The 23802-nt window shown below is 35.6% G+C and overlaps 1 protein-coding gene and 1 long non-coding RNA gene across 11 annotated transcripts in view; one reads left to right on the top strand and one right to left on the bottom strand.

Moving 5' to 3' along the window:
- The window catches only part of LOC108191741 (uncharacterized), a 218731-nt gene that overhangs the window by 35965 nt on the left and 158964 nt on the right, over window positions 1–23802 (bottom strand). The window lies entirely within an intron of this gene.
- The window catches only part of tekt3 (tektin 3), a 16693-nt gene continuing 11270 nt past the window's right edge, over window positions 18380–23802 (top strand). Inside the window, exons 1-2 of one of the 2 annotated variants that reach the window (XM_696077.8) lie at window positions 18380–18963; window positions 20298–20907. In XM_696077.8, coding sequence (XP_701169.2) covers window positions 20335–20907 — 573 coding nt within the window. In that variant the 5' untranslated portion in view covers window positions 18380–18963; window positions 20298–20334. The remainder of the gene's footprint in view (window positions 18964–20297; window positions 20908–23802) is intronic. The other variant, XR_012388131.1, reaches the window with a different exon arrangement.

Below are 23802 nucleotides of genomic sequence, written 5' to 3'. Positions count from 1 at the left end.
CAAAACGTCCATTCCACTCAGTAAAACTACCATTTACCATGCTAGTAATCTGAAAATGAGTGTTTAGTGAGCGAGCGATCCCTCATGACTACAATGCTCTTCACACCTACGTCAGAGACAAACCGCTGGACAATGAGCTGTGACATTTTGGGAGCGTGACGGGGTTGTTGGCAGGCCGTGTGCAGACTGGCTGTATTGTAAGTGAGATCCTGGCCTCTCCTCCGCCAAGCCGTGTGGCTCTGGAGGAATGTGATGACTGGGACGGTGAACAGAGCCCTGTATTCATGCTCGGCGGCAGAGACTTTGGCTCTGGGACTCCTGGCTGAGTGCAGTGTCACACATGTGTGGGGCTTTCTTTCTGTCTGTGACTGATAGCCATCTGTCTGTCTATCTATCTATTTATCTATCTACACTACATGACAAAAGTCGTGTCGCCTATCCATGTTTTTGGAACAACAAATAATATCTCGACTTCTAGTTGATAATTTGGTATCAGAAGTGGCTTATATGAAGGGTAAAGTCCTCTAGATTATGCCTATTTTGCCAGAATATGTTCATGCTTTAATTTTTAATTAGTAAAGTCTGACACTGCTAATAAAAGTCTTGTCACTTAACAGAAATAATGTACAGTATAGAATATAAAGTCATGGTGCAGTGGAGAAAGAATTAATATTGTGTGACTCCCATGAGCTTGGAGGACTGCATCCATACATCTCTGCAATGACTCAAATAACTTATTAATAAAATCATCTGGAATGACAAAGAAAGCGTTCTTGCAGGACTCCCAGAGTTCATCAAGATTCTTTGGTTAAACTTCAATGCCTCCTCCATCTTGGCCCAGACATGCTCAATAATGATCATATGTGGTGACTGGGCTGGCCAATCCTGGAGCACCTAGATCTTCTTTGCTTTCAGGAAATTTGATGTTGAGGCTGAAGTATGGGAATGAGCACTATCCTGCTGTAGAACTTGCCCTCTTCTGTGTCTTGATACCTCAGATTGTTGATGTTGCCATCCACTCTGCAGATCTCTTGCACGCCCCCATACTGAATGTAACCCCAAACCATGATTTTTCCTTCACCAAATTTGACTGATTTCTCTAAGACACGGTCTTCTGCAGTATTTTTGATTATTGGGATGCAGTTCTGTCTGTCTAAGGTTCTTTTGCTGACTTGTTTTATTTTAATCAATCAATTAATAAAACAATCAATCATAGAAATTACAACTGCAATAAATAAATTACTGCATTTTATAAGAAATCTTAAGTTTTTTTGTAATTTCAAATGTACATATTTATTTAAATATTAATATTCATTAAAATACATTTTATAGTAAATGTACAATAAAATGTATTTATATTATTACAAAAATATTTGTAATTTATTTTATAAATACAATGATATACATTTTAAAATATCATTTTTAAAATAAGGCAACATTTTGCTGCTCAAACCTTTTTGTTTAGGAAAATGTTTTTTTTATTTGTTTTTAACCATGGTATGGCTGACATTTTTTGTGAAACTGATAATTATACATATTTATTTTCAGCAAAACAATATCAATACAACAAATTTTACTCATTAAAACTAATCTTAGCATAAGCTTTTACTTTCATGTGTTTTCATTATGCTGTAATTGTTAATATGAGTACATCCTCATTTAATCTAAAATTCTGTAGTGATGGGGAATGCGCAAAAGGCTAAATATAGTGCAACTTTCTTTACACTGATGTAACAATATTTTTGACACCAGGTGTATTTTTAGGATCTGCATTTGGCAAAGTGTTTTGAAATTTTAAACACATGTACATGTATCTCTTCTTAGTCAGAATGTGGGTTATTGTAATCAACCTTAAAATTACTGCTCATCTTATAATAACTCTCTGGTCAAATTCTGGAAACAAAGTTATGCTTCAAATATGTGACAAGTGATATCACTTCAGATATGATGTATTTTGATGTTCTATCGACCCAGACAAATCTTCACCTCCATATAAGTTTGAAATGCATTATTTATGCTTCATCTGAGGTCCAGCAGTATGTCTAGACCGTCAATAAGAGCCATGACTTTTCAAAAGCACAAATGCACCACACAGAGGTTTATCTGCCATCCCTTTCCCCTGTGATTGAACTTAATCTGATCATTGGCGCCTGTGCCGTTTTCCTATGTAATCCAATACTGTACCATTCTTGGTTCCTCCAAAGATTTTTCCAGTAGACCTACAGAGGAGAATGCATATCCAGTCCAAACATTAACACTGTAACCCTGGAGCTCTTTTGGCCTATGAGCCAAATTAAGAGCACTAATAAGCACACCGCTTTCTGCTGAAAGCTTACCCCATGAAAAAAAAGAACGATTAGCTAAAGAGACAGCAAATGTTGCTTCTTATACACAAACCTTAATTAGGATCAAAGCAAAAAGAGGCCATTATAACGACCACCCATTGAGGAGACTGACTGAGGCTCAGAATGTGGCACTTCCAGCATCTGACCTGAGCAGGGCCGGATTAACCAATGGGCCTTATGGGCACAGGCCCAGGGGCCCGTGCGCACCAGGGGCCCCTGCGAGGGGGGAGAAAAAAAGGCAATTTCGGAGTGTCTTTTTAGGCTAATTGCAAATAGCGCATCTAGTTGGACTAAACTATTCAGGGTTTACGCCCATCGATGCCTGATTGATAGAGATAACATGAGTAAAGAGCAGTGTGATAATATAGCAGCAGTGGCGCACCTTGTAAGGCACACGGCTTCATGTTTTGACGCGATTAATCATAACATCGGTTCGAATCCACCATCAGCTGAACTCGTGCTACTTTTATTTCTCCCCATTACATATCAGATTGGAAATATATTTATTTTTAACAGGAAAGAAACATTTTTTTAAAATAATGCAAATGTGATATAAAGTCACAAGTGTCTCGTGGGTATTTAATAATGTTTAGCCTTATTATAGGCGCCTGCCGCGCCTCCCTCTCTTCAAAAACTCTATTGCTCAGACAACTGTATTTCCTCTGAGCAAAAAAAATCGCGATCACATATTAATATTATTATTATATTTAAATTGCCTTTCTTTCTTTAACTAAACAGAATGCTGTAATTGGTCAAGTGCGGAAACGTCAGTTTTGTAATAACCCGTACTAAACTGAGCGGACTTCAGTGTAACGTTATATCTGTCATAGATCAAAAATGAGTGGACAAGTGGATTTAGCAAACGCGAGAGAAAGAGGAGAGGAGGCATCTTTATTGAGGCATTTTCCATACACACCTTCTTCAAACAGACCCGTGATCAGGAGAATGAGGGTACAGAAGAAGACGTTAACTTTAAATGATGAGTAGCTAGCATTAACCAGGCGGAGGAGGCTAACGGCAGCGCAGCGCGGACTGGATTCATCGGGTGAGAGACAGACAGAAAAGGAGAGAGAGAGAGAGAGAGAGAGAGAGAAAGGCCCAGAAGAGGAGAGAGAGGGGAGAGAAGAGGTATAGTGTCTGTGATTTCGGATACTTTTAGGTTTATAATCAAGTCTTCATCACGAGAAGAGTAGAGAAAATACAGGGAGAGGAGGAGACAGTAAATTAGTGTTAGTATTATGAAAGACTCAGATTCATAGAACTCAGATTCATAGAACTGTATACATACACACATATATATATATATATATATATATATATATATATATATATATATATATATATATATATATATGTAGTTTTAGCTATGTAGTTTTATTAGTATTTTTATTTAATGCTTTGAAAAATAATTTAAATCTTTGCAGGCTATAAATACATATGTACTATATATCATTTATTTAAATATGTGGGCAACAAATTATAGATTCATTTTATTTAAAAATTATTATATTATTCTTATTTTTTTAATTCAACTATAGGGGTGCGGCCAGGTAGGGGGCCTTACAAGATAATGTGCCCAGGGGCCCCTGAGTTCTTAATCCGGGCCTGGACCTGAGACATTCCTAACGTCACTTAGAAAGTTTCTTACATTGACATTTGCTTTCTTTATGATTTTGAAAGATTTTCATAGCATTAATCCTAAAGACGCTCATCTAAACAAAGCATGCAATGTTTAAGACCACCTAATCTAAGTAACACTGATTGGTTTCATCCCACAATGTATGTATATTTCATAATTAACAATAATAATAATATAAAAAAAAATAATAATTGAAATCCCTTAAATTTAATCTCATTTTAAAGTGTTTTACATGTCTAAAATGCCTTTGAATTTGGTTCAGAGGAGAATAATGACTTTTTTTGCCTCTATAAAGACCACTTAATTGTACAAATATTTACATTCAATAACTTGTTTTTAAAGGGTCACGAAACATCAAAACACATTTTTTGAGCTGTTGACAGTCGTATATGTGTCCCACACTGCTAAAAACACTATTAGGACACCTATATTTCACTAAAAAGTGTAAATAGGTTGTTTTTGCGTTATTTCAAGCAAATTCGTACTTCCTGTTTGAAACGAATTTTTGAAGCTGCGTCACGGTCATGACATAATAGCGTGTATTCCACCGTGCAGACTGGACGTCTGTGCCAGAGTGAGTCTTATTACGTCTTACAGTGTGATGCATTAATGCATGAGTAAGGCTTGGTTCAAACCAATCAGCGCGCTCTATTCTGCAACTTCATTAATATTCATTAGTGTCACTGTTTACACCAGAGACGCCACGTTGTGTTGGCAAAACAAGCGTGGAGTGTTGCTTTTAGAGTTTGCTGCAGTTAAGTTTCGTTTTCATTTTCTCTCTGTGAGAGCTCAGACTCACGTGTGGATTAACAGTGTACGCGACGCTCGACAACAATAACTTACGTGTCTAAGGAGGATTATTGTTTACCTGAGAGCTGTTCTCATCTGCAAACGCTGAAATCCGGATTTGCTTGTAGTCTTCTCTTCATAAAGACGCGGCTCTAGTTGCTGGTGATTGTCCTGTCTCTACAGATTTGGTAAGTGAGCGACCAGTGCTCTTTGTTTATTCAGTTTGTTCGTATCGAATTAAGTTAACTATTGCACTGAGTGCAAACTGGTTAGCACCGCATTTTGTGACCGGAATAACACACGCGGCTTTCTGACACTACCTGCTGTGTGCATCTAAGTTTCCGGGAATTGCGGAGCTTTTTTTTCTCTCATTCGCCGTGCGGTATCAAACATTGCATGAAAAATACACGCTTAGAGCAGCTCCTCGAATCAAATATCGCGTTTGTCGCGAGGGGCATGAATGAATTCCCTGAATGAAAGAGCCAAACTGCAGTTAAAGTCCAACATTTAATAATCTGGCAAATAATTCAACTACAGATGTCCATGTAGGTTAAACACAATGACTGTAAAAAATACACCATCACTTACTCGTGTGAGTATTTTGACTGAAACTCGCGCGTGCCCAAATAGACACTCCCACACCATCCCACTTTAGTTCCTCCGACACTCCCCCCTAAACAGAGCTGGACACGCCCACTTTTCTGACTTTTTCCGAAGTAGAGGTGTGAAAACACCCTGCTGAAACGAGGGGGTTTCATGGCCCTTTAATGTTTTAAACAGTCTTTAAAATCTTAGAATATTACAGAATGTAACATATTTTTATTTGATGATTGTCAAAAGAAAACATCATTGTGTTTTGTCTCTATAAAGACAATTTAAACTTTTAAAATAAAATATTTTGATGTATTCCCAGCACCTTTTTGTTTTTGAGTGAACTATCCCTTGAATAGAAGAAAGCAATCCAAATATCTCAGTAGGTATAATCTCACTTAACACTGATTAGTTTTACCCCACAATGTATGTATATTTCATTATAAACAATAATGAGATAATAATAATAATTGAAATCCTTGAAATTTAAAGTGTTTTACAAATCTAAAATGCCTTTGACTTAGGTTTAGGGATTTTCAGACTTTTTTATTGATTCTTCAACAGAATAAATTGTTCTTGAAGGAAAATAATGACTTTTTGCTTCTATAAAGACCGCTTAATTGTACACAAATTTACATTATATATTTTTTTAATTTACAAATAAAAAAAATGTGTTACAGATTTTTATTTTATGTTTTTTTAAAGGAAAACATCATTGTATTTTGTCTCTATAAAGACCATTTAAACTGTTTAAAATAAAATATGTTGATGTAGTTCCAGCACCTTTTCACTTTTTGGTGAACTATCCCTTTAAAGAAAAAAGCTATCCAAATATCTCAGTAGGGACAATCTAATCTAAATTAACATGGCTTGTTTTAACCCACGATATATGTATATTTCATTATAAACAATAACAAGTAATAAATAAAATAATAAGATAAAAAATAACTGAATAACTGCCACTTCTGATACCAACTGAAATTCTTGAAAATTTTCATGAGATTTTAAAGCGTTACATGTCTAAAATGTCTTTGAATATGGTTCCGATATTTTCAGTAAAAACAATTGATTATTCGACAGTATAAACTGTTCTTGAAGGAAAATAATGACTTTTCACTTCTATAAAGACCATTTAACTTTACACAAATTAACATTAAATTAATTTTCTTTAATATGTTAAAGTGTCTTAAAGATCTAAAAATGTCACAGAACATTACAGAATCTATTTTTATGATTTTCAAAGCTAAACACAATTGTATTTTGCCTTTATGAAGACAATTTTTAACTGTTTAAAATAAAACAAAATAAAAATATTTTATGTATTTTCAGCACCTTTTCATTTTTGGGTGAACTATCCCTTTAAAAAAGAAAGCTATCCAAATATCATTCATTCATTTTCTTTTTGGCTAAGTTCCTTTTTTAATCTGGGGATGCCACTGTGGAATGGACCGCCAACTTATCCAGTATATGTTTTACCTTCCACCAGCAACCCATCTGAAACATCAATTCGCTGGGAAGAAACGCCAACTGACCCAGCCGAAGCTCAAACCAACAACATTCTTGGTGTGAGGCAACAGCACTAACTACAGTGCCACTGCGCCACCCCATCCAAATATCTCAGTAGAGATAATCTAATCTAAATGAACACTGTTTCGTTTTACCCCAAATTGTATGTATATTTTATTATAAACAATAACGAGATGATAATAATAATAATAATTGAAAACACTGAAATGTTGCCATGTAATTTTAAAGTGTTTTATATGTCTAAAATGCCTTTGAACTTGGTTCAGGGATTAAAAAATTATCATTAAGGAAAGTAACGAACTTTTACCTCTATAAAGATTATTTAATTGTACCATTTAATTGTGTGCTAATAGTAATTTACACTAAATAACTTTTCACTGTCATTTTTTTAACTATTATTTTAAAGTGACTTAAATATCTAAACATTTCACAGAATGTTAAAGGTTTTTATTTTATGATTTTCAAAGCAAAACAATTGTATTTAGCCTCTATAAAGACAATTTTAACTGTTTAAAATAAAATAAAATAAAATATTTTGATTTATTCCCAGCACCTTTTCACTTTTGGGTGATTTTTCAGATTTTTTTATTGATCATTTGATAGTATAAATTATTCTTGAAGGAAAATAATGACTTTTGCAACTATAAAGACCAAATATTTACATTAAATGACTTTTTCCATTATGACTTGTATAATAGTTCTAAAAATGTCACAGAACGTTACTGGTTTTTATTTTATGATTTTCAAAAGAAAAATATTAAGAATATAAGGACAATTTAAACAGTTTAAATATAACTATAACTATCCCTTTAAAAAAGAAATCTATCCAAATATCTCAGCAGGGGGCTGCTATCGGCCAATCAGATTTAATGCCTCAGTTACTCTCTTGTTCAGGTGTGATGGCAACCAATAGCAACTGTGAGAACACTGCAGTTGCCATGCTGCCAACCAACCAACTCATCATTGCTACTTCTTCTCTCAGTCACTAATAAAGAAACTGAATAACCGAAGTCACATGAGTCTGAATAAGAGGAAAGAGAGGTCACTAGTTTAACCAAGCAGGATGTTTTATTTTCTGTGACTGGCACTTGATGGAGTAGAAGAGGAAAGGTAAACACAGACCCTCCCCATATTTTTAGAGACCCAACCCAAACCCTTTCCTGATGCAAAGTTTCAATGGTGTTTAGACAGTAAATTGCATCACTTCCTCAGTGTCAGCATTTCCAGATTTCATACGTTCGGTGTAGAGGTGAATTATGTGTTATATGGCCTAGTAATGAAGAGGAATGTAGATGCAATGATCCATTCTTACCTTACCTCAGATAACTAGCCATCAAACCCTCTGCAGCACAGTAACCTGAACCCTGCAATGCCGTCATCTGAGTGATCAAGAGTCAGCTTCTCTCTCTCTCCTTCTATCCATCTGATCCTCTGGAATATGAGTCAGTGTTAACATGAAAACCATCCTGCCCAGCTCTCAGAAAGCATTGATTCATATAAGAGCACAGTTTTGTGTCTATCAATATCAATTCTGCATGTTGCAACTAAAATTTGACACTCCTGCCACCAAACAATCAATGTATTTTGATTAAATAAATTATTAAACACCAATATGGTAACCAAAGCTGTCAAGCTCAAAAAATAGAGAGCAAATAATAAAAAATAATAATAATAATAAATAAAATACTTAGAACGTGTAGTCTTTAAGTCTTTACAATGTTTGCAAAGAAGAAGAAGAAGAAAAAAAAAAGCTGCCGCCTGTAGTATTGGTATGCCACCAAGAGTAAATAAGGCCAGCATAATAAGGACAGCTGCGGTAATGGAAAGAGTACTGAAAAATTATACTTATGTAAAAGTACCATTAAGTGCCTAAAAATGTAGTGCAAGTAGTGTAAAAGTATCTGCTGTAAATATTACTCAAAGTATGGGTCAAAAGTAGCCCTTTCAAAAGTACTTAAAAGTAGTGAGTAGTAAGTATTACGCTGTTAAAAGCTGATGCGTTTACATGTAGTTTGTGGATGTGTGTAAACGTAACATTCTGTAGTGCATTGAGTTATTGCACAGCTGGCACACAATGTCATAAAATGTTAATATTAGGTTAGATTTAGGTTGTGATGTCAGGTGACAACAATTTAGTGTCTAGCCAGCGTCTATAATGTTATTCTGATGTACAATAATGACGTCAAATTAATTTGATGTTTGGTTGATTTTAGGTTGTGTTAGAAACTGACCAAAATTCAACATCGAGCTAAAATCTTAAACCAACGTCCTATTGACGTCAAATCTTATTTATTCGCCAGGTATGGCAACCAAAATCCAACATCTGATAGATGTCATAGTGGTAAAGTCAACACAACATCAAGCTGTAACATCATTAGATGTTGATATTTGGTTGATTTTAGGTTGGATGTTGGACATAGACGTTAGCCTGAGGTTGGGTTCTGACATCAACCCGATTTTCATTTCCAAACAAAATGCAACGGGCCCATGATGGGGTACAATATCAATCTGACTTCATGTTGACGTCTTTTTCCTGCTGGAAAACCTCAAAATGTGTTATAAGAATAATAATAGCTGATACCATATATACAAGATGGCAGAACACTGTCAATCATTCAATTTCTTTATCCATACACACTTGTGATCATTTTATGAATTTACTCCACCGTTTTAATGCATTTTTCCCTCTAATGCAGGGGTGTCCATACTCGGTCCTGGAGGGCCGGTATCCTGCAGATTTTAGCTCCAACTTGCCTCAACAAACCTACAAAGATGTTTCTAGAAAGCCTAGTAAGAGCTTGATTAGCTAGCCCAGGAGTGTCTGATTGGGGTTGGCACTAAACTTTTCAGGACACCGGCCCTTCAGGACCAAGTTTGAACATGCCTGCTCTAATGTATCCAAAATGTCTCATAACAAATAGCACAAATATTTGCCTTATTTCCTGTGACTTTATCACTTATTTTGGACAGTTACAGTACCTGTGGTGAGGATTGTCTCTGCACAGTTCAACATTAGGATGGTGAGTTCCAGACATTGGGTTACAACGTCAGTCTGATGTTCGGTTGATGGACACTTTTAGTGCTTCCAAACAGTTTGCTGCATTTATAAATCGCCCATGTCTTGAGGTAGTTCATTATGATGTGATTTACCGTCTATGTGTGATTTAATTGAACAGGTATCACAGGACTGATTATTCTAATCCCCATAGACAAGAAAAAAAGAAAGTAGTGGCTGCAGCTTACAAGGAAAGTAGTGGAGTAAAAGTACCAATACTGCACTAAAATGTACTGAGGGGAAAGTAAAAGTACACATGTTTAAAACTACTTTTAGTAGAAATTACAATTACTGAGAAAAACCACTCGATTACAGTAATTTGAGTATTTGTAATTTGTTACTTTACACCACTGAACAGCTGACTGGTCACACGGGTGTAATGTTTACTACCATCACCACCATCTTCATTTCCCCCATGTCCCACTAATCCTTTTTCACACCGAAAGGACCCAAAATCATCTCAAGTGTTGAGTTTAAAGACAAGATCCATTCATTCATTTTCTTGTCCCTTTAGTAATCTACTGCACTACCTACTGCCCCACTATGTCGCCTAAAGACAAGATCTCATTGTAAATGGGTGAAAGTGACAGCAAAATAATGCAATTTTGGGAGTAATATTTTTCTTTGATACAAAACTAATCTGATTAAGCACATTTTAAGACTTTTGGACTTCTTTTTTTATTTACTTAAACTTTATATTTTACACTATTTTTATGTGCAAAATAAAAGAGCAACACAGAAAATCTGCTAAGCATTGTGTTGAACTGCAAACTGTAGATGTGTTTATACTTATAGTAAGGCTATAGTTCAACCCAACATATTTGTTTACACATCATTTACTCATTTAATTCTTAGATCTGATCTTGCAGTTCTGAGCTTTTTCGTACAATTGTCTGTCTAAAGAAAGCAAGAACTATGAGATAAAGGCAAACTTCCTAAAACAAGTTTCCACAGACTATTTAGGGTGTTCATTCATTCATTTTCCTTCAGCTTAATCTCTTGTTTATCAGGGGTCACCACAGTGGAATGATGCCCTTCTAGCAGCAATCCAGCACTGGGAAATGCCCATACAAACTCACACACACTCATACACTATGGTCAGTTTAACAAATTCACCTATACGGTATGTCTTTGTACTGTGGGGGGAAACTCCACAAAGAAATGCCAACTGGCCCAGCTAGTACTCAAAGCACCGTCCTTGTTGCTGTGACATGACAGTGCTAACCACTGAGCCACCATGCTGCCCTATTTAGAGTATTTTTACATAGAAAGACGTAAAAGCGGTAAAATAAAATTCAAAAACGCATTGAACGTCTCCACACTTTTTATAACCGCAATTCAATCCGTTTCATTCTCCATCATGAAACCCTATAGAAAATACTTTAATAAGTATACCTTTAAAAGCTCAGAATACTTTTTGCAGTACTCCATAGCGTTCGTGAAATGGGTTTGTCCTCTCACGCATTCATGGCATGCAGTAGTACACCGCAAACCCTCCAGACGGAGAGTACTAGTGTAAATATAGACTACTCTAATGTTACACTCACGTTCTGCACCGGGGAGGTGTTTGCCGTTTGGAGAGCGAAGGACGTCAAACGTGGGTTTGCTCTTCATGCCTTTACAGGGCATATCCAACATGGGCAGAGGCATTGACATGAGCTCTGATAAGTGTGTGTGTATGTGTGTTCAGAATGTGTGTCAAGAGATACAGTAGAGTGCTGGCATGATGCCCTGTTGAATCTCAGCTTACTCTGTTGACATAGAAAACCGACGGTTGTGATATTGGACCACCTGGAGAGAAGCGGCTCAGTGGCATAGCCTAAATTTCTAAGGGTATGTTTACTTGACGTGACAACGGTGGACTAAAAATGGTAAAGTTTCATGTATACATAACACGATTTGACGATAATGTACATATTTTATTTTCCCGTATATGAAAAAACATGAATGAAAATTGGAACAAATTCATGTATTAACATGTCGGCTTATTATTATATATTCTATATAGAAAGTCTAACTCCCCCTATCAATCAATCAATCATGTTAATTACAACTGCATTTAATAAATGACTGCATGGTGAAGGATATTTAATTTTTTTTTTGTGATTTCAGTTTTATTACCATTTTTATTAAATATTTTTCAAATTTTGCTTCATTTTTTATTTATCTTAATTTATTTCAAATACATTTTATTGTCAATGTACATATTTATTTAAATATTAATTTAAGTTTTTAAACATTTTTAAATAATATTTTATAGAAGAGTCACAAAGCAGCGTTTTGCTGCTAAAACCTTTTAGTTTTTTCAGTGTGTTTAGTGTGTATTTAGGCAACAATTAATTAATTATTGATTAATTTATTGGATGAATGGATGGATGGATGGATGGATAAATGGATGGTTAGTTAGTTGAATGCATGGGTGGTTGATTGAATGAATGAATGGATGAATGGTTGGTTGGTTGGTAGGTTGGTTGGTTGACTGATTGACTGATTGACTGACTCATTGATTAATTGATTGAATAATTGGTTGGTTGGTTGGTTGGATGGACGAACGAACGAAAGAACGGAGGGACGGACGGATGGATGAATGAACGCGTGGTAGGTTGGTTGGATGGATGGATGGGTGGATGGATGGTTGACTGATTGGTTGGTTGCATTATTTAATTCATTGTTGGTTGGTTGGTTGGTTGGTTGGTTGATTCGATTGATTGAATGAATGAATGAATGAATGAATCAATCAATTAATCAATCAATCAATCAATCAACCATTCATTCATTAATCCATACATCCATGCATCCAATCAATCAATCGATCCATCCATCCATCCATCCATCCATCCATCCATATACCCACCCATATACCCATGTACCCAACCATCACAGGAGACTGTGTGCGTAATACCTGTGTCATATCCATGTCATTATACAGATTTGTGTCCTGATTTGTCACAAAAACACTTACACACACACACACACACACACATACACACACACACACACACACACACACACACACACACACACACACACACACACTAAGGCCAATTTAGCTTATTCAATTCACGTATAGCACATGTCTTTAGACTGTGGGGAAAAACCAAAGCACCCAGAGGAAACCCATGGGAACATGGGAAGAACATGCAATCTCCGCACAGAAATCCCAACTAACCTAGCCGGGACTAAAACCAGTGACAGTGCTAACCACTGAGCCACCGTGTCACCCCTTATATAGATTACGCGCCAAAAATTACATTAAAGGAACTGAATAAATAACTACAACTACATAAATCAGTGGTGTCCAAAGTGGGTCCTGGAGGGCCAGTGTTCTGCTGACTTTAACTCCAGCATGCTTCAACACACCTGCCTGGAAGTTTCTAGTATACCTAGTAAGAGCTTGATTAGCTTGTTCAGGTGTGTTTGATTAGGGTTGGAGCTAAACTCTCCAGGACACTGGCCCTCCAGGACCGTGTGTGGACACCCCTGACAGAAACGAATTCTAAATCTTTCTTTGCAGTTAAACAAACACACAAACACACACACAAACCTATCTATTATCTTTTTTATTTAATAACTCCATGCGGTCACAATTGAGCAATTTACTAATAAATCATCTTCGATATAATAGTTGATCGTAATGCAGCATTTTAATGCAACAACATCTTACAAAAAAAATAAAATAAAAAAAATCATCTGGGGTTTCAATTCTTTTCCCTTCCACACTAACACAAACCCATATGTTGCATTCCAGTCCATAAAGAATGACTCTGAGACTCAGCAGCGAAGCTTTTTTCCTTTAGGGTGAGTCAAACCATGTCAACACCCTCTTAAAAACTGAGAGACACAAGGATTATAAGCCCATGCCACCCAGCCTCAGTCCTGGGTGCGTGTGTGCATCTGTTTGCCTGGCCTGAAACAGGACACAAGCACTGGTTTCGCCTTGTTAAAAAAAAAAAAAAAAAAAAAACTAGTGTTCACCCTTCCTGTTGAATGAATCATTGATGAGCCAGTAACTCATCCTCATGGAGGGGCAGTGAAGGTTTTGAGGCCCATGCAATAATTAGAAGGTATCCTGTCACCTCACTCACAGATTCATAGCTCAGATTCCCTCCCTTCAGGAAGATGATTGTGCACACTAATAATGGGAGCCATGACAGTGAGAGGTTCTTTCAAAACAGTGGAATCTAATGGTCACAAAAACATGAAACAATAAAGTCTGTGTGAAGCGAAACTCTGAAAATGTACCTCTATATACATTTCTGGAGACCGCCAAATATGTCTGATGCTGCGTTCATACCAGACGCGGAAGAAGCATCAAGCCCGAGTGATTTACATGTTAAGTCAATGCAAAGACGCAAATAGACATCCTGCGGCGCTATACGCGTGAATAAGGTAATCGCACAAAATGCTCAGTTGAGTTGAGCATTTTGCACGATTGACATGAATCGCTCAACTCTTAAAATCTGAACTTCAGCAAACATTTGCACCACGTTAACCAATCAGGAGCTTTCTCTTTTAGGGCCGTGATTATGACGTAGCGCCTGTTGTTGGTGTCACAGGGGAAATCATCTGGCCACCAGGCAACTGTTGATCAAACTGGGCTCGGCTCAGTCGGAAGCACCGCTAAAAGCTTCCATCATCCAGGTTAAGTTTCTAGAGAAGTTTATGAACTCACAGAGCTGGGTGCACCTCTGAAAGGATCTAGTGGACTCAAGCCGCCTTTCCACTGCACACGACATTTGGACACGACTGTTGGAATACGCCCTCTTGTGTCAGTCGCACACAATTTTCAGTTCTGATGTGCACCATGGGAGAGAAGCTGTTCTCGCAGTGTCCAAAATAAAGGAGTGCAAAAGCAATTCTCCGTGGTTGAATGAATGAATAAATGAATACTAATAACTCAGACCATTAAAAATATTGGAGAGAATGTGGAGACAACATAAAACATTATATTTTTATTACTTTATTGTTTGTATTTATAAATAGTGATGTATTTTTTAATATATACTTTTTCTGATTCCAAAAATAAGCAAAAAATCTCCTATTTCTCATCTTGCACACACGGACCTGCTTGGACAACACTGGAATGCATCTCAGCTGGTCGCATACGGTCTAGCCGCAGGAGGTCAAATATTTCAACAAATCCGCAGCTCAATTCGGATCTGAATTTTCCACATACGGAGATGATCGGAACTCCACGTGGCTCCCGGACTACTCTCCATTGGAAATGAATGACTTCCGGTCTGTCGCTTGTCATTTGTCATGTGCAGAAGAAAGGAGGCTTCAGACATGGCTCCAAATAAATCAACGTTGTTTTTCAGCCTTCATAAAGCAGTTATTCAATTATTCTTTCAACAAACCCGTGTTAGCCATTTAGCAATGAAGCTACAGACACCGGGCAGAAAGAAGCCCAGCCTATGACGTAAATTTGCGTCTATTGCTCAGTGAATTTGACGCATGAATGAATCGGAGTTAATCTGTGAAGGAAGCGAGTAAGCTCAAAATGTTTACGTATCTATTTACATGCAAATATCGTGATTTGTCCACGCGTAACACGTCTGGTGTGAACACAGCATCAAGAGCTACGTTTTTTGCAGTTTTTGCTTTCGCAAATCCACCAGAGGTCTACTGTGTACGCTTTTTGAGATCTCAAATTTCTCATGCGAGTGCCATTCACGCCTGCTGTTTTCACGTACATTCACCAGAGGCCGCTGTGGACTAATCGATCAACTGACCCACCCTCCTCCTTCCTTAAACCCAACCAATAGTATTTTCAAAAGCACCGACTGACCCACCTATCAGCTTCCCTAAACTCAACCGACAGTTTTAAAAAAGCAATCCAGAAATAAAAAAGCTCTCGTCTGATCTTCACCACATTTCTTCACCGTCTGATTTTACCACATTCTCACCCTGTTATTTACTTGTTTATTTATTTATTTTTTTTATTCTGTTTTTGCCTTACCCTCTTTCTATAACCGTTCCTCACCAGAGTCGGACACCGTCATGGTCAACTCCTCTTTTCGCCTCAAGCCCAGGGATGACGAGCTACTCGACAAACTGGTAACAGCAGAAAAGCCATCCATACAGAGATACGCAGTCAGCTGTTAAGCAGGAAAAAGAAATGGCATTACACTGTCCTGTAGCATTCCTTTTAAAAATGAAATACAGCCATACAAACTTCTGGCTACATAATTCATGATCTCCAGAAACGTGTATATGGTTACGTTTTCAGAATGAGTCTATGTTGGAAATTTGCCAAGACTTTTATTTCAGTATGCTGATGTACTTCCAACTGAAATGGAATATTGAGTAGGGGGCGGAGCTTTATTATTACTCATCATTCCCTCATAGCTAAGAGTAGCATGGTTAAAGGTCCCATGAAATTAAAATAAACTTTTTTAGATGTTAGTATCAGTATTGTTAGCTTTTAGGTTATCTATAAGCTAGTACGCTCCAAAAAGAGACAAACTTCACATTTAAAAGATTTAAAACATGTAAAGCTTGAATTTTTCACTTAAGCCTGAATGGATCAACGTTTTATTTCACTTCACCTCATACTTCGGTTTTTCATCAAATCATGACTAATCAAATGCTCTCTAGTGTCCGACATGCCCCGCCCCTATCAAGAAGCTTTGCATTTGGTGAGCTTGAGCTCAGGGCTGGCGCATCCATAGAGGCGACCTAGGCGGAATAGTTCGGTTGGCATCCGCTACAACCCCCACATTTAAATTAAATGCTTTTGGCTCTTTTTATAAAAAGGGGGAGGGGCTAAACTATGTCCCGCCCTCTCTTTGTGATTCAATTTAGATTACATCAAACATCAAATTAAAATGCACATTTCAAAGCACTTTACGGGATTTTTTCAAGTGGAAATGAAGCAGTCTGTCAAGTTTATATTATTTTGTAGATTGTTATCCAATTTAATGAAACTATATTAAACAAACTTGATTAATGTAACCATTTTGAAGAAAAGGGCATGTTTTACTATAACTTTTAGTGCAAGGGTGCCTCCAAGTTGGAATATTGCTGCGTCTGACATCACAGGGTTGGTTTTCGTTCCCTCAGCTGAACAGATACATTAGTAAATTACACAACTTACATATTCTAAAGGAATATGAATATATGAAAGTAATATACAGTGAGTTTTTCAAGGATGTTTTTTTTTTAATCCCTTCTTTATTCCAGTTGAAATTCCAGCAATGCTATAGCTATACCCATATCCTCTGAACGAGAAAAAAATCCACTGTCAGATCTCAAAATCTGCATTCACACTTCCAGCTGTGCCTCTAGTCCAGATGTACCACACCCATTTCATCTGTGAAACATTCACTGTGTGGTTTCCTAGTATAAACACAAACACAAGTCTGTTTTCACTGCACATACATCTCAGTCTCGGTTTGCCAAACACTTTCAGATTGATGGTCAGTCGAGATTTAAGTAAAAACTGCACTGAAAAACTTATGCACAGTTGAGATTGCACTTTTAGCACTACATTTTTCAGATGCAAAAAAAAAAAAAAAAAAAAAAAGAAGAAAAAAAAATACTGTTCATGAATAAATGCAAATCACACTGATATGAAAGATGCATGATTTTGCATTTATGAAACTGTACCAGGATTAGAACGACCCTTTGTCTCGGTTCATCTACGGCTGATCACTTCGACCCTGTTGAACTGTGTTGCTGCTAGTTCAGGTATTCTGAATGGTTTCTAGACAGAGACTTGTGCAATACCTCACCAGGGGGGAAAAGTGTCCAGAAAGCATGTAGTGAGAATGTTTTGTGTTCAGAAATATACAGTATTGGCCAGTGTTGGGGAAAGTTACTTTTGAAATTAATGCATTACAATATTACTCCCCCAAAAAAGTAACTAGCTGCATTACTTAGTTATTTTCTATGGAAAGTACAACACAATCTCATGGCAAAAAACTTTTTCATTTAGTGGCTAATTCATACGAATTTGTAGGATCTAATTCGTACATTTTAGTACGATTTGCTCATCCCCCAATGACGGTTGGATTTACTTTTTACAAAAAGTAATATTATTACGTAAATTGCATTACTTGTAATGCGTTAATCCCAAAACTGGCATTGGCTGGATATTGACAAGGAAATAAATAAATCTACATATGACATTAATGTGGATTTGTAACCCGATATCACATTTAAAATTAAAGAATTTATTTATTGAATGACTTAATAAAGCACATGCTCTCCTCATTTATCATTCATTTTATTTTATTTGACTTTTGTTTATTATATTGTATGGGTGTGTTATTTAAATTTAAAAAAAAAAAATCTTACACAATGCTCAAGTTATATATATATATATATATATATATATATATATATATATATATATATATATATATATATATATATATATATATATATATATATATATATATATATATATATACGTTTTTAAATTATTTTATTGTATTTCCAAATAATATTATCAATAAAAAATACAGAAGTGGTAATGCTGGAAAATACACTATATTGTTTGATCAACTTAAAATATTTTAAGAGTTTTACATTTTTGTTATTTTTATATTTTTTAAATGTATGCATGAATGCTTTTATATAAAACCTATAGGTGTATTTAGCTTTGATATTTAATACTTATTAGTAAACTTGATATTTTCTCTGACTTTACTCTTTGTGAAATATATATATATTTTTTTCACTTTAATTTTATTTTAAGCTTGTTTTCATGTTAAATGAGTAATGTGGATGACAAAACATAATTCCGTGTATTTGGTTGCTATTGGTTTCACTGTTTACCTGCCTCTAAACAAGTAGTGTTGAATAACGGTGCTGTCGACTGAGCTCTTACGGAAGTGATTCACGGAATGAACGGTTTTGTCCATCAATAATGCAGCAGTGGCTTTCAAGAACTCTCGCGCATGCGTGAAGCTCCGCACAGCTTAGAACAGGTGCGCGCGTTCACCTGTCAGCGGTGCAGAGACTGAACACCTGCGCGCGAGCTTCATTACAGTGACAGACGAGATTCAAACACGGTGAGTTCATTGCTTAACACGCTTTATGATCATTTAAGAATTACAGTAACTCGAGCTCTAATTAGTTAGTAAGTCAGATGATTTATTTCTTTGATGCAAATTGGCGCTGTTTGTATAGGATACACAGTGAAATGCAAATATGTTCTGTCAACAATTCGTATTTATTTATTTATTTATTTTCCATAATAAATTAGGTTTAAATATATGCTGGATATGTTTTTTGTAAGTTTAAGTCTTAATTTTTTTTAAAAATGAAATATATATATATATATATAGTATTATGTCTATTTTGTCTGTTACAGTGGCAGTCACATATATTATTAACACAGTTCAGTTATGATATATATATATATATATATATATATATATATATATATATATATATATATATATATATATATATATATATATATATATAAAATGTATATATTTATTTATATATAAATATTTTAGCAAATACAATGTTTTGACAATTTTGTATATTTTTGAATTTATTTAAATGCATATTTGACAATAACTTTTGCCCCTAACAACGTAGCGGCACCCAGTTAACTACCAAAAATATACTGGCAACTCTCTAGCAACCACATAGAAAGCCATAATAACAATCTAGCAACAACCCAGAATGTCCTAGCACCAGTAGTAACCACACAGGACAGCCTAGTAACTCCAAAGCAACATTCTAACAACTACATAACAAATACTTAAATAATCAGCCACAAGCAATCTGTCTGGGAAGTTTAAAAATATTAAAATGTGGAGCTTTTAAAACAATGTTAAATGTAATGTGATTAAACTGTGTGTTAAATGTAAAACTGCTTATAGATCTGCTAAAAACAAACTTAAAGCTTTTAAAATGACTTCAAACTTCAAGGCTAGGTTTCTCAATTCAACATTAGAGTTAGTTCTCCAACACCTTTATTGGAAGGTTGGTAACATGGATATAAACAATAATCATAGTAAAGATTGCATGTTTTATTCAATACAACCTACATGGTATGATGGAGAAAACCGTTTATTCATTCATTTTCCTTTGGCTTAGTCTCTTTATTCATCAGGGGTCGCCACAGTGAAATGAACCGCCTATAGAAAACCAATGACACACAAGTATTTGAATACTATAAAAATGTGATGCAATTTCCACTATTGGATTACCTGACTCAAATTCTAAAATATTCCACTGTTTATATTTATGATTATGTTTATTTGTCTAGCAGTACTTGATTTGACTAGCTTTTGCTGTACCATAACAGAAAATACATGTTTTGAGCCATATTTAAGACTTGTTACCAAACAGACTTTCCTTCAACCTTTTTCATCTAATTAAATTGCAGTATTTCTCTGGGGGAAAAGTGTCTGATTGATTGACACATGGAGCTCATCGGATCCACCCAGATGGCCACTTACACTCGGCCCAAAACCAGCCACTTCCTGCCAGCCATTTCCACCACAGCATCCAGCTACAGGAGCCACCAGCCGCCACTGAGCCTCAACCAGAACTCCAATATGCCCTGGAGGACAAACTCTTACTACAGAAGTGGCAGCGCTATCCCGACCCTATCAGCCCTGCAAAGAGACAACCTCGAGTTAGTCCGGGCCAAAACCATGTTCTACCCCTCGAACAGGACAGCTCTCAGCACACGCTACATGCCTGAGGACTGGTACAAATCCAATCAGAGTAACTACAGGGAGTCCGAGTCGTCCCGCAACAGTGCTGAGAGGCTCCGGCGGGACACAATTCGGCTTATTCAGGATAAGGAGCAGCTGACCCGCAGAACTCAGGACACCACCAGCAAGAACATCGGAGAGAGGCTGAACGACATCAGCTTCTGGAGGTCTGAGATCAACCATGAGATTGACAACATGGTGACTGAGATTTCAGCGCTGTCCGATGTAAAAAGAAGGCTTGAAAGAGCTCTCGCTGAGACCGAAGGGCCACTGCAGGTGATGTATATATGAGACAATGCTGTAAATATACTTTATATTTAAATACATTATTAAAATGACAACTAAAATCTAGACATACAGTACTGTGCTAAAGTCTTGGGCCACCACCAGACTTGAGAGGTTATATTGCACAAATGTGTCCATCTAAAAGGTATGGAGCAAGCAGGATCATTACTTTTGGGTGAACTAAATCTTGATTATATGAACAGAAAATATGGGAAAGGGTGGCATAGTGTCTCAGTGGTTAGCACTGTCACCTCACAGCAAGAAGGTAAATGGTTTGAGTCCCGGCTTGGCCAGTTGGCATTTCTATGTGGAGTTTGCATGTTCTCCCCATGCTGGAGTGGGTTTGGTCCGGGTGCTCCGGTTTCCCACACAGTCCAAAGACATGGGCTATAGGTGAAATAAATTAATTAAGTTGTCCATATTGTGTATGGATGTTTCAAAATACCAGGTTGCAGCTGGAAGGGCATCAAGCCTAGAATTAAAAGTCTGTGTTTAACATGATCTCTTTAGCACCAAGCAACAGCTTAATTTTTTTGTTAAGTCTTTCTGAAATGATGTGCTATTTAATATCAAGCATATTTCAGCATTTCTGAGAGTTCTTTCTTGGATTTAGCATGTTCTCTTTCTTTTTCCCTCCATGTGAATCTCATACTGCCAGCATTATTGCCTATACATACTGTATATAATATTCAGGTCTGGACTCTGTGGAGGCCATTTCATGGCTAGCATTGTTTCATCAGCTCTCCAAATTGGATTTCATTACACAAGCAGTGTATTTAGGATCATTATCATGCTGAAAAATAAAACTATTGCAAATTAGATAGGACTTACACGACAAATTAAAACCTGTCTGTACTTTTTAGTATTGACAATCTTAATGATTCAAACAATATTGAAGACAGCTCTGGCAGAAATGCAGATCAAACCAAGATAGAAACTCAGTATTTCTTATTCATTCGTCCATCTTTCTCTTATTCTTAATTAATGCCTTAAACAATTAGACCAAAAAATCCAACTAGGAGCTGTATTTTCTGCATGTATTTTAGTAAAGAGAATGCAAAGTAATATTTAATGTCATTATACTCTCACTAAAACAACAAATGCATATGAAAATACTGCATGTGCATTTAAAATGAGATTTCTAAAAGTCTTTCATTCTTAAACTAATGCCAGATCATATTTCAGTGTGCATTGTATGCAATTTTAAAGTCCTTAATCATTCATTCATTCATTTTCCTTTGGCTTAGTCCCGTTATTCATCAGGGGATTCCACAGTGGAATGAACCACCAATTTATGCAGCATGTTTTACACAGCAGATGCCTTTCCAGCTGCAACCCAGTACTAGGAAACATCCATACACATTCAACACTACAGCCAATTTATCTTATTCAGTTTACCTATAGCACATTTCTTTGAACTCTGGGGGAAACTGGAGCACAAACCCACGAGAACGTGAGGAGAACATGCAAACTTCACACAGAATGGCCTTAAAAGCAAGAAGTTGACTTTACAAAAATAATGTAAGTAAACCCATTGTAACTCGTAGCTGTTAAGTTGACTTTATTTTTATAATTATGGTAATTATATATTTATATATTTTCTAAAATAAAAATAAACTAATTACTTTTTTCCCCATAAACTTTTATTATATTTGTTTTTCCCTACAACTTTATTGTATCTAGCAAAATGACATACAGTAAAATAAATCTGCTCTTCCAGACTCCAGTGTGTCTTCTAAATTCACAGGCTGTAATTGTAGATTTTATAGACTTATTGAAGCACCAAATATGTAATATAGTAATAATTACAGTAATTATTTGAAAACAGACATGCTAAAATAGTCTGACACTGCAAAAAATAATCAACTTAACAGTTCCAAGTTACAATAGATTTACTTATATTATTTTTGTAAAGTCAACTTGTTGCTTTTAAGGTAATTGGTTTACTCGCTTTAAGTAACTAATCACTTTTTTCAGTGTATATAATAAAATATTAAAAGTAAATTGAATAAAATGTTTTAAAATGAAATATAAATGTCTCAATGTCATCTGAGAACATGTTCAAGATGGAGGGAATTAAAATTTTTATCTACAACACTTGAAGAAAAATCAAGGTAAATATTGCTTGATAAGAAAATAAATTTATTCTACGTCATTTGTAAACATGTTGTACCTTCAAAGGTGTTTTTAAAAACCAAACAAAATGAAGGTAAATAAGAGTGTTTTGTATACATGAAAGGCTTGTATCAATTCAAAGCTAATCACTGAAGCTATTTTTCATTTTTTCACAATAAACTGTTAAAAATGTCATTTCCACCACTGTCATTTCCATCACCATACACATTTAAAAATATATATATTTAAAAAGTTCTCATCACATATTAAATATGTATTAACACTGTATGAGTTCATGTTCTATTTAATATACAAATTCAGTTTGTTTACTTTCTAATAAGCTCTTAACCAAATTAATATTACATTTTAGAGAGTGACAGGTGTACAGTTTAGCATACAACTAATTTATTTCATTGACAAATGTATATTTATTATATATATATATATATATATATATATATATATATATATATATATATATATATATATATATATATATATATATATATATATATATTGTGGAAAGATTGGATAAACTAGATACAAAAATTATCTTTGGCAATGTTTGACTGGCATCATTGATTTTATTTTGAAATAAGCTGTATATTGAGATGTGGAATTGACATTTGTTCAGTTCACGATGGATAAAATGTTTCTCTTCTTATCTAAGTTTGTCCTCTTACAGATCTTAAATCTAGACAAATTGTTTAAACTTATGAGGCTATATGTTATGTTAATTTTGAACAAGTTTTTTTACTCAACTTCACAAGG

This window comes from Danio rerio, chromosome 12 (genome assembly GCF_049306965.1).
Source record: "Danio rerio strain Tuebingen ecotype United States chromosome 12, GRCz12tu, whole genome shotgun sequence".
Classification (NCBI taxonomy): Eukaryota; Metazoa; Chordata; class Actinopteri; order Cypriniformes; family Danionidae; genus Danio; species Danio rerio.
Note: the sequence above shows the minus strand (reverse complement) of the source record. Positions and strands in the feature narration are given on the sequence as shown.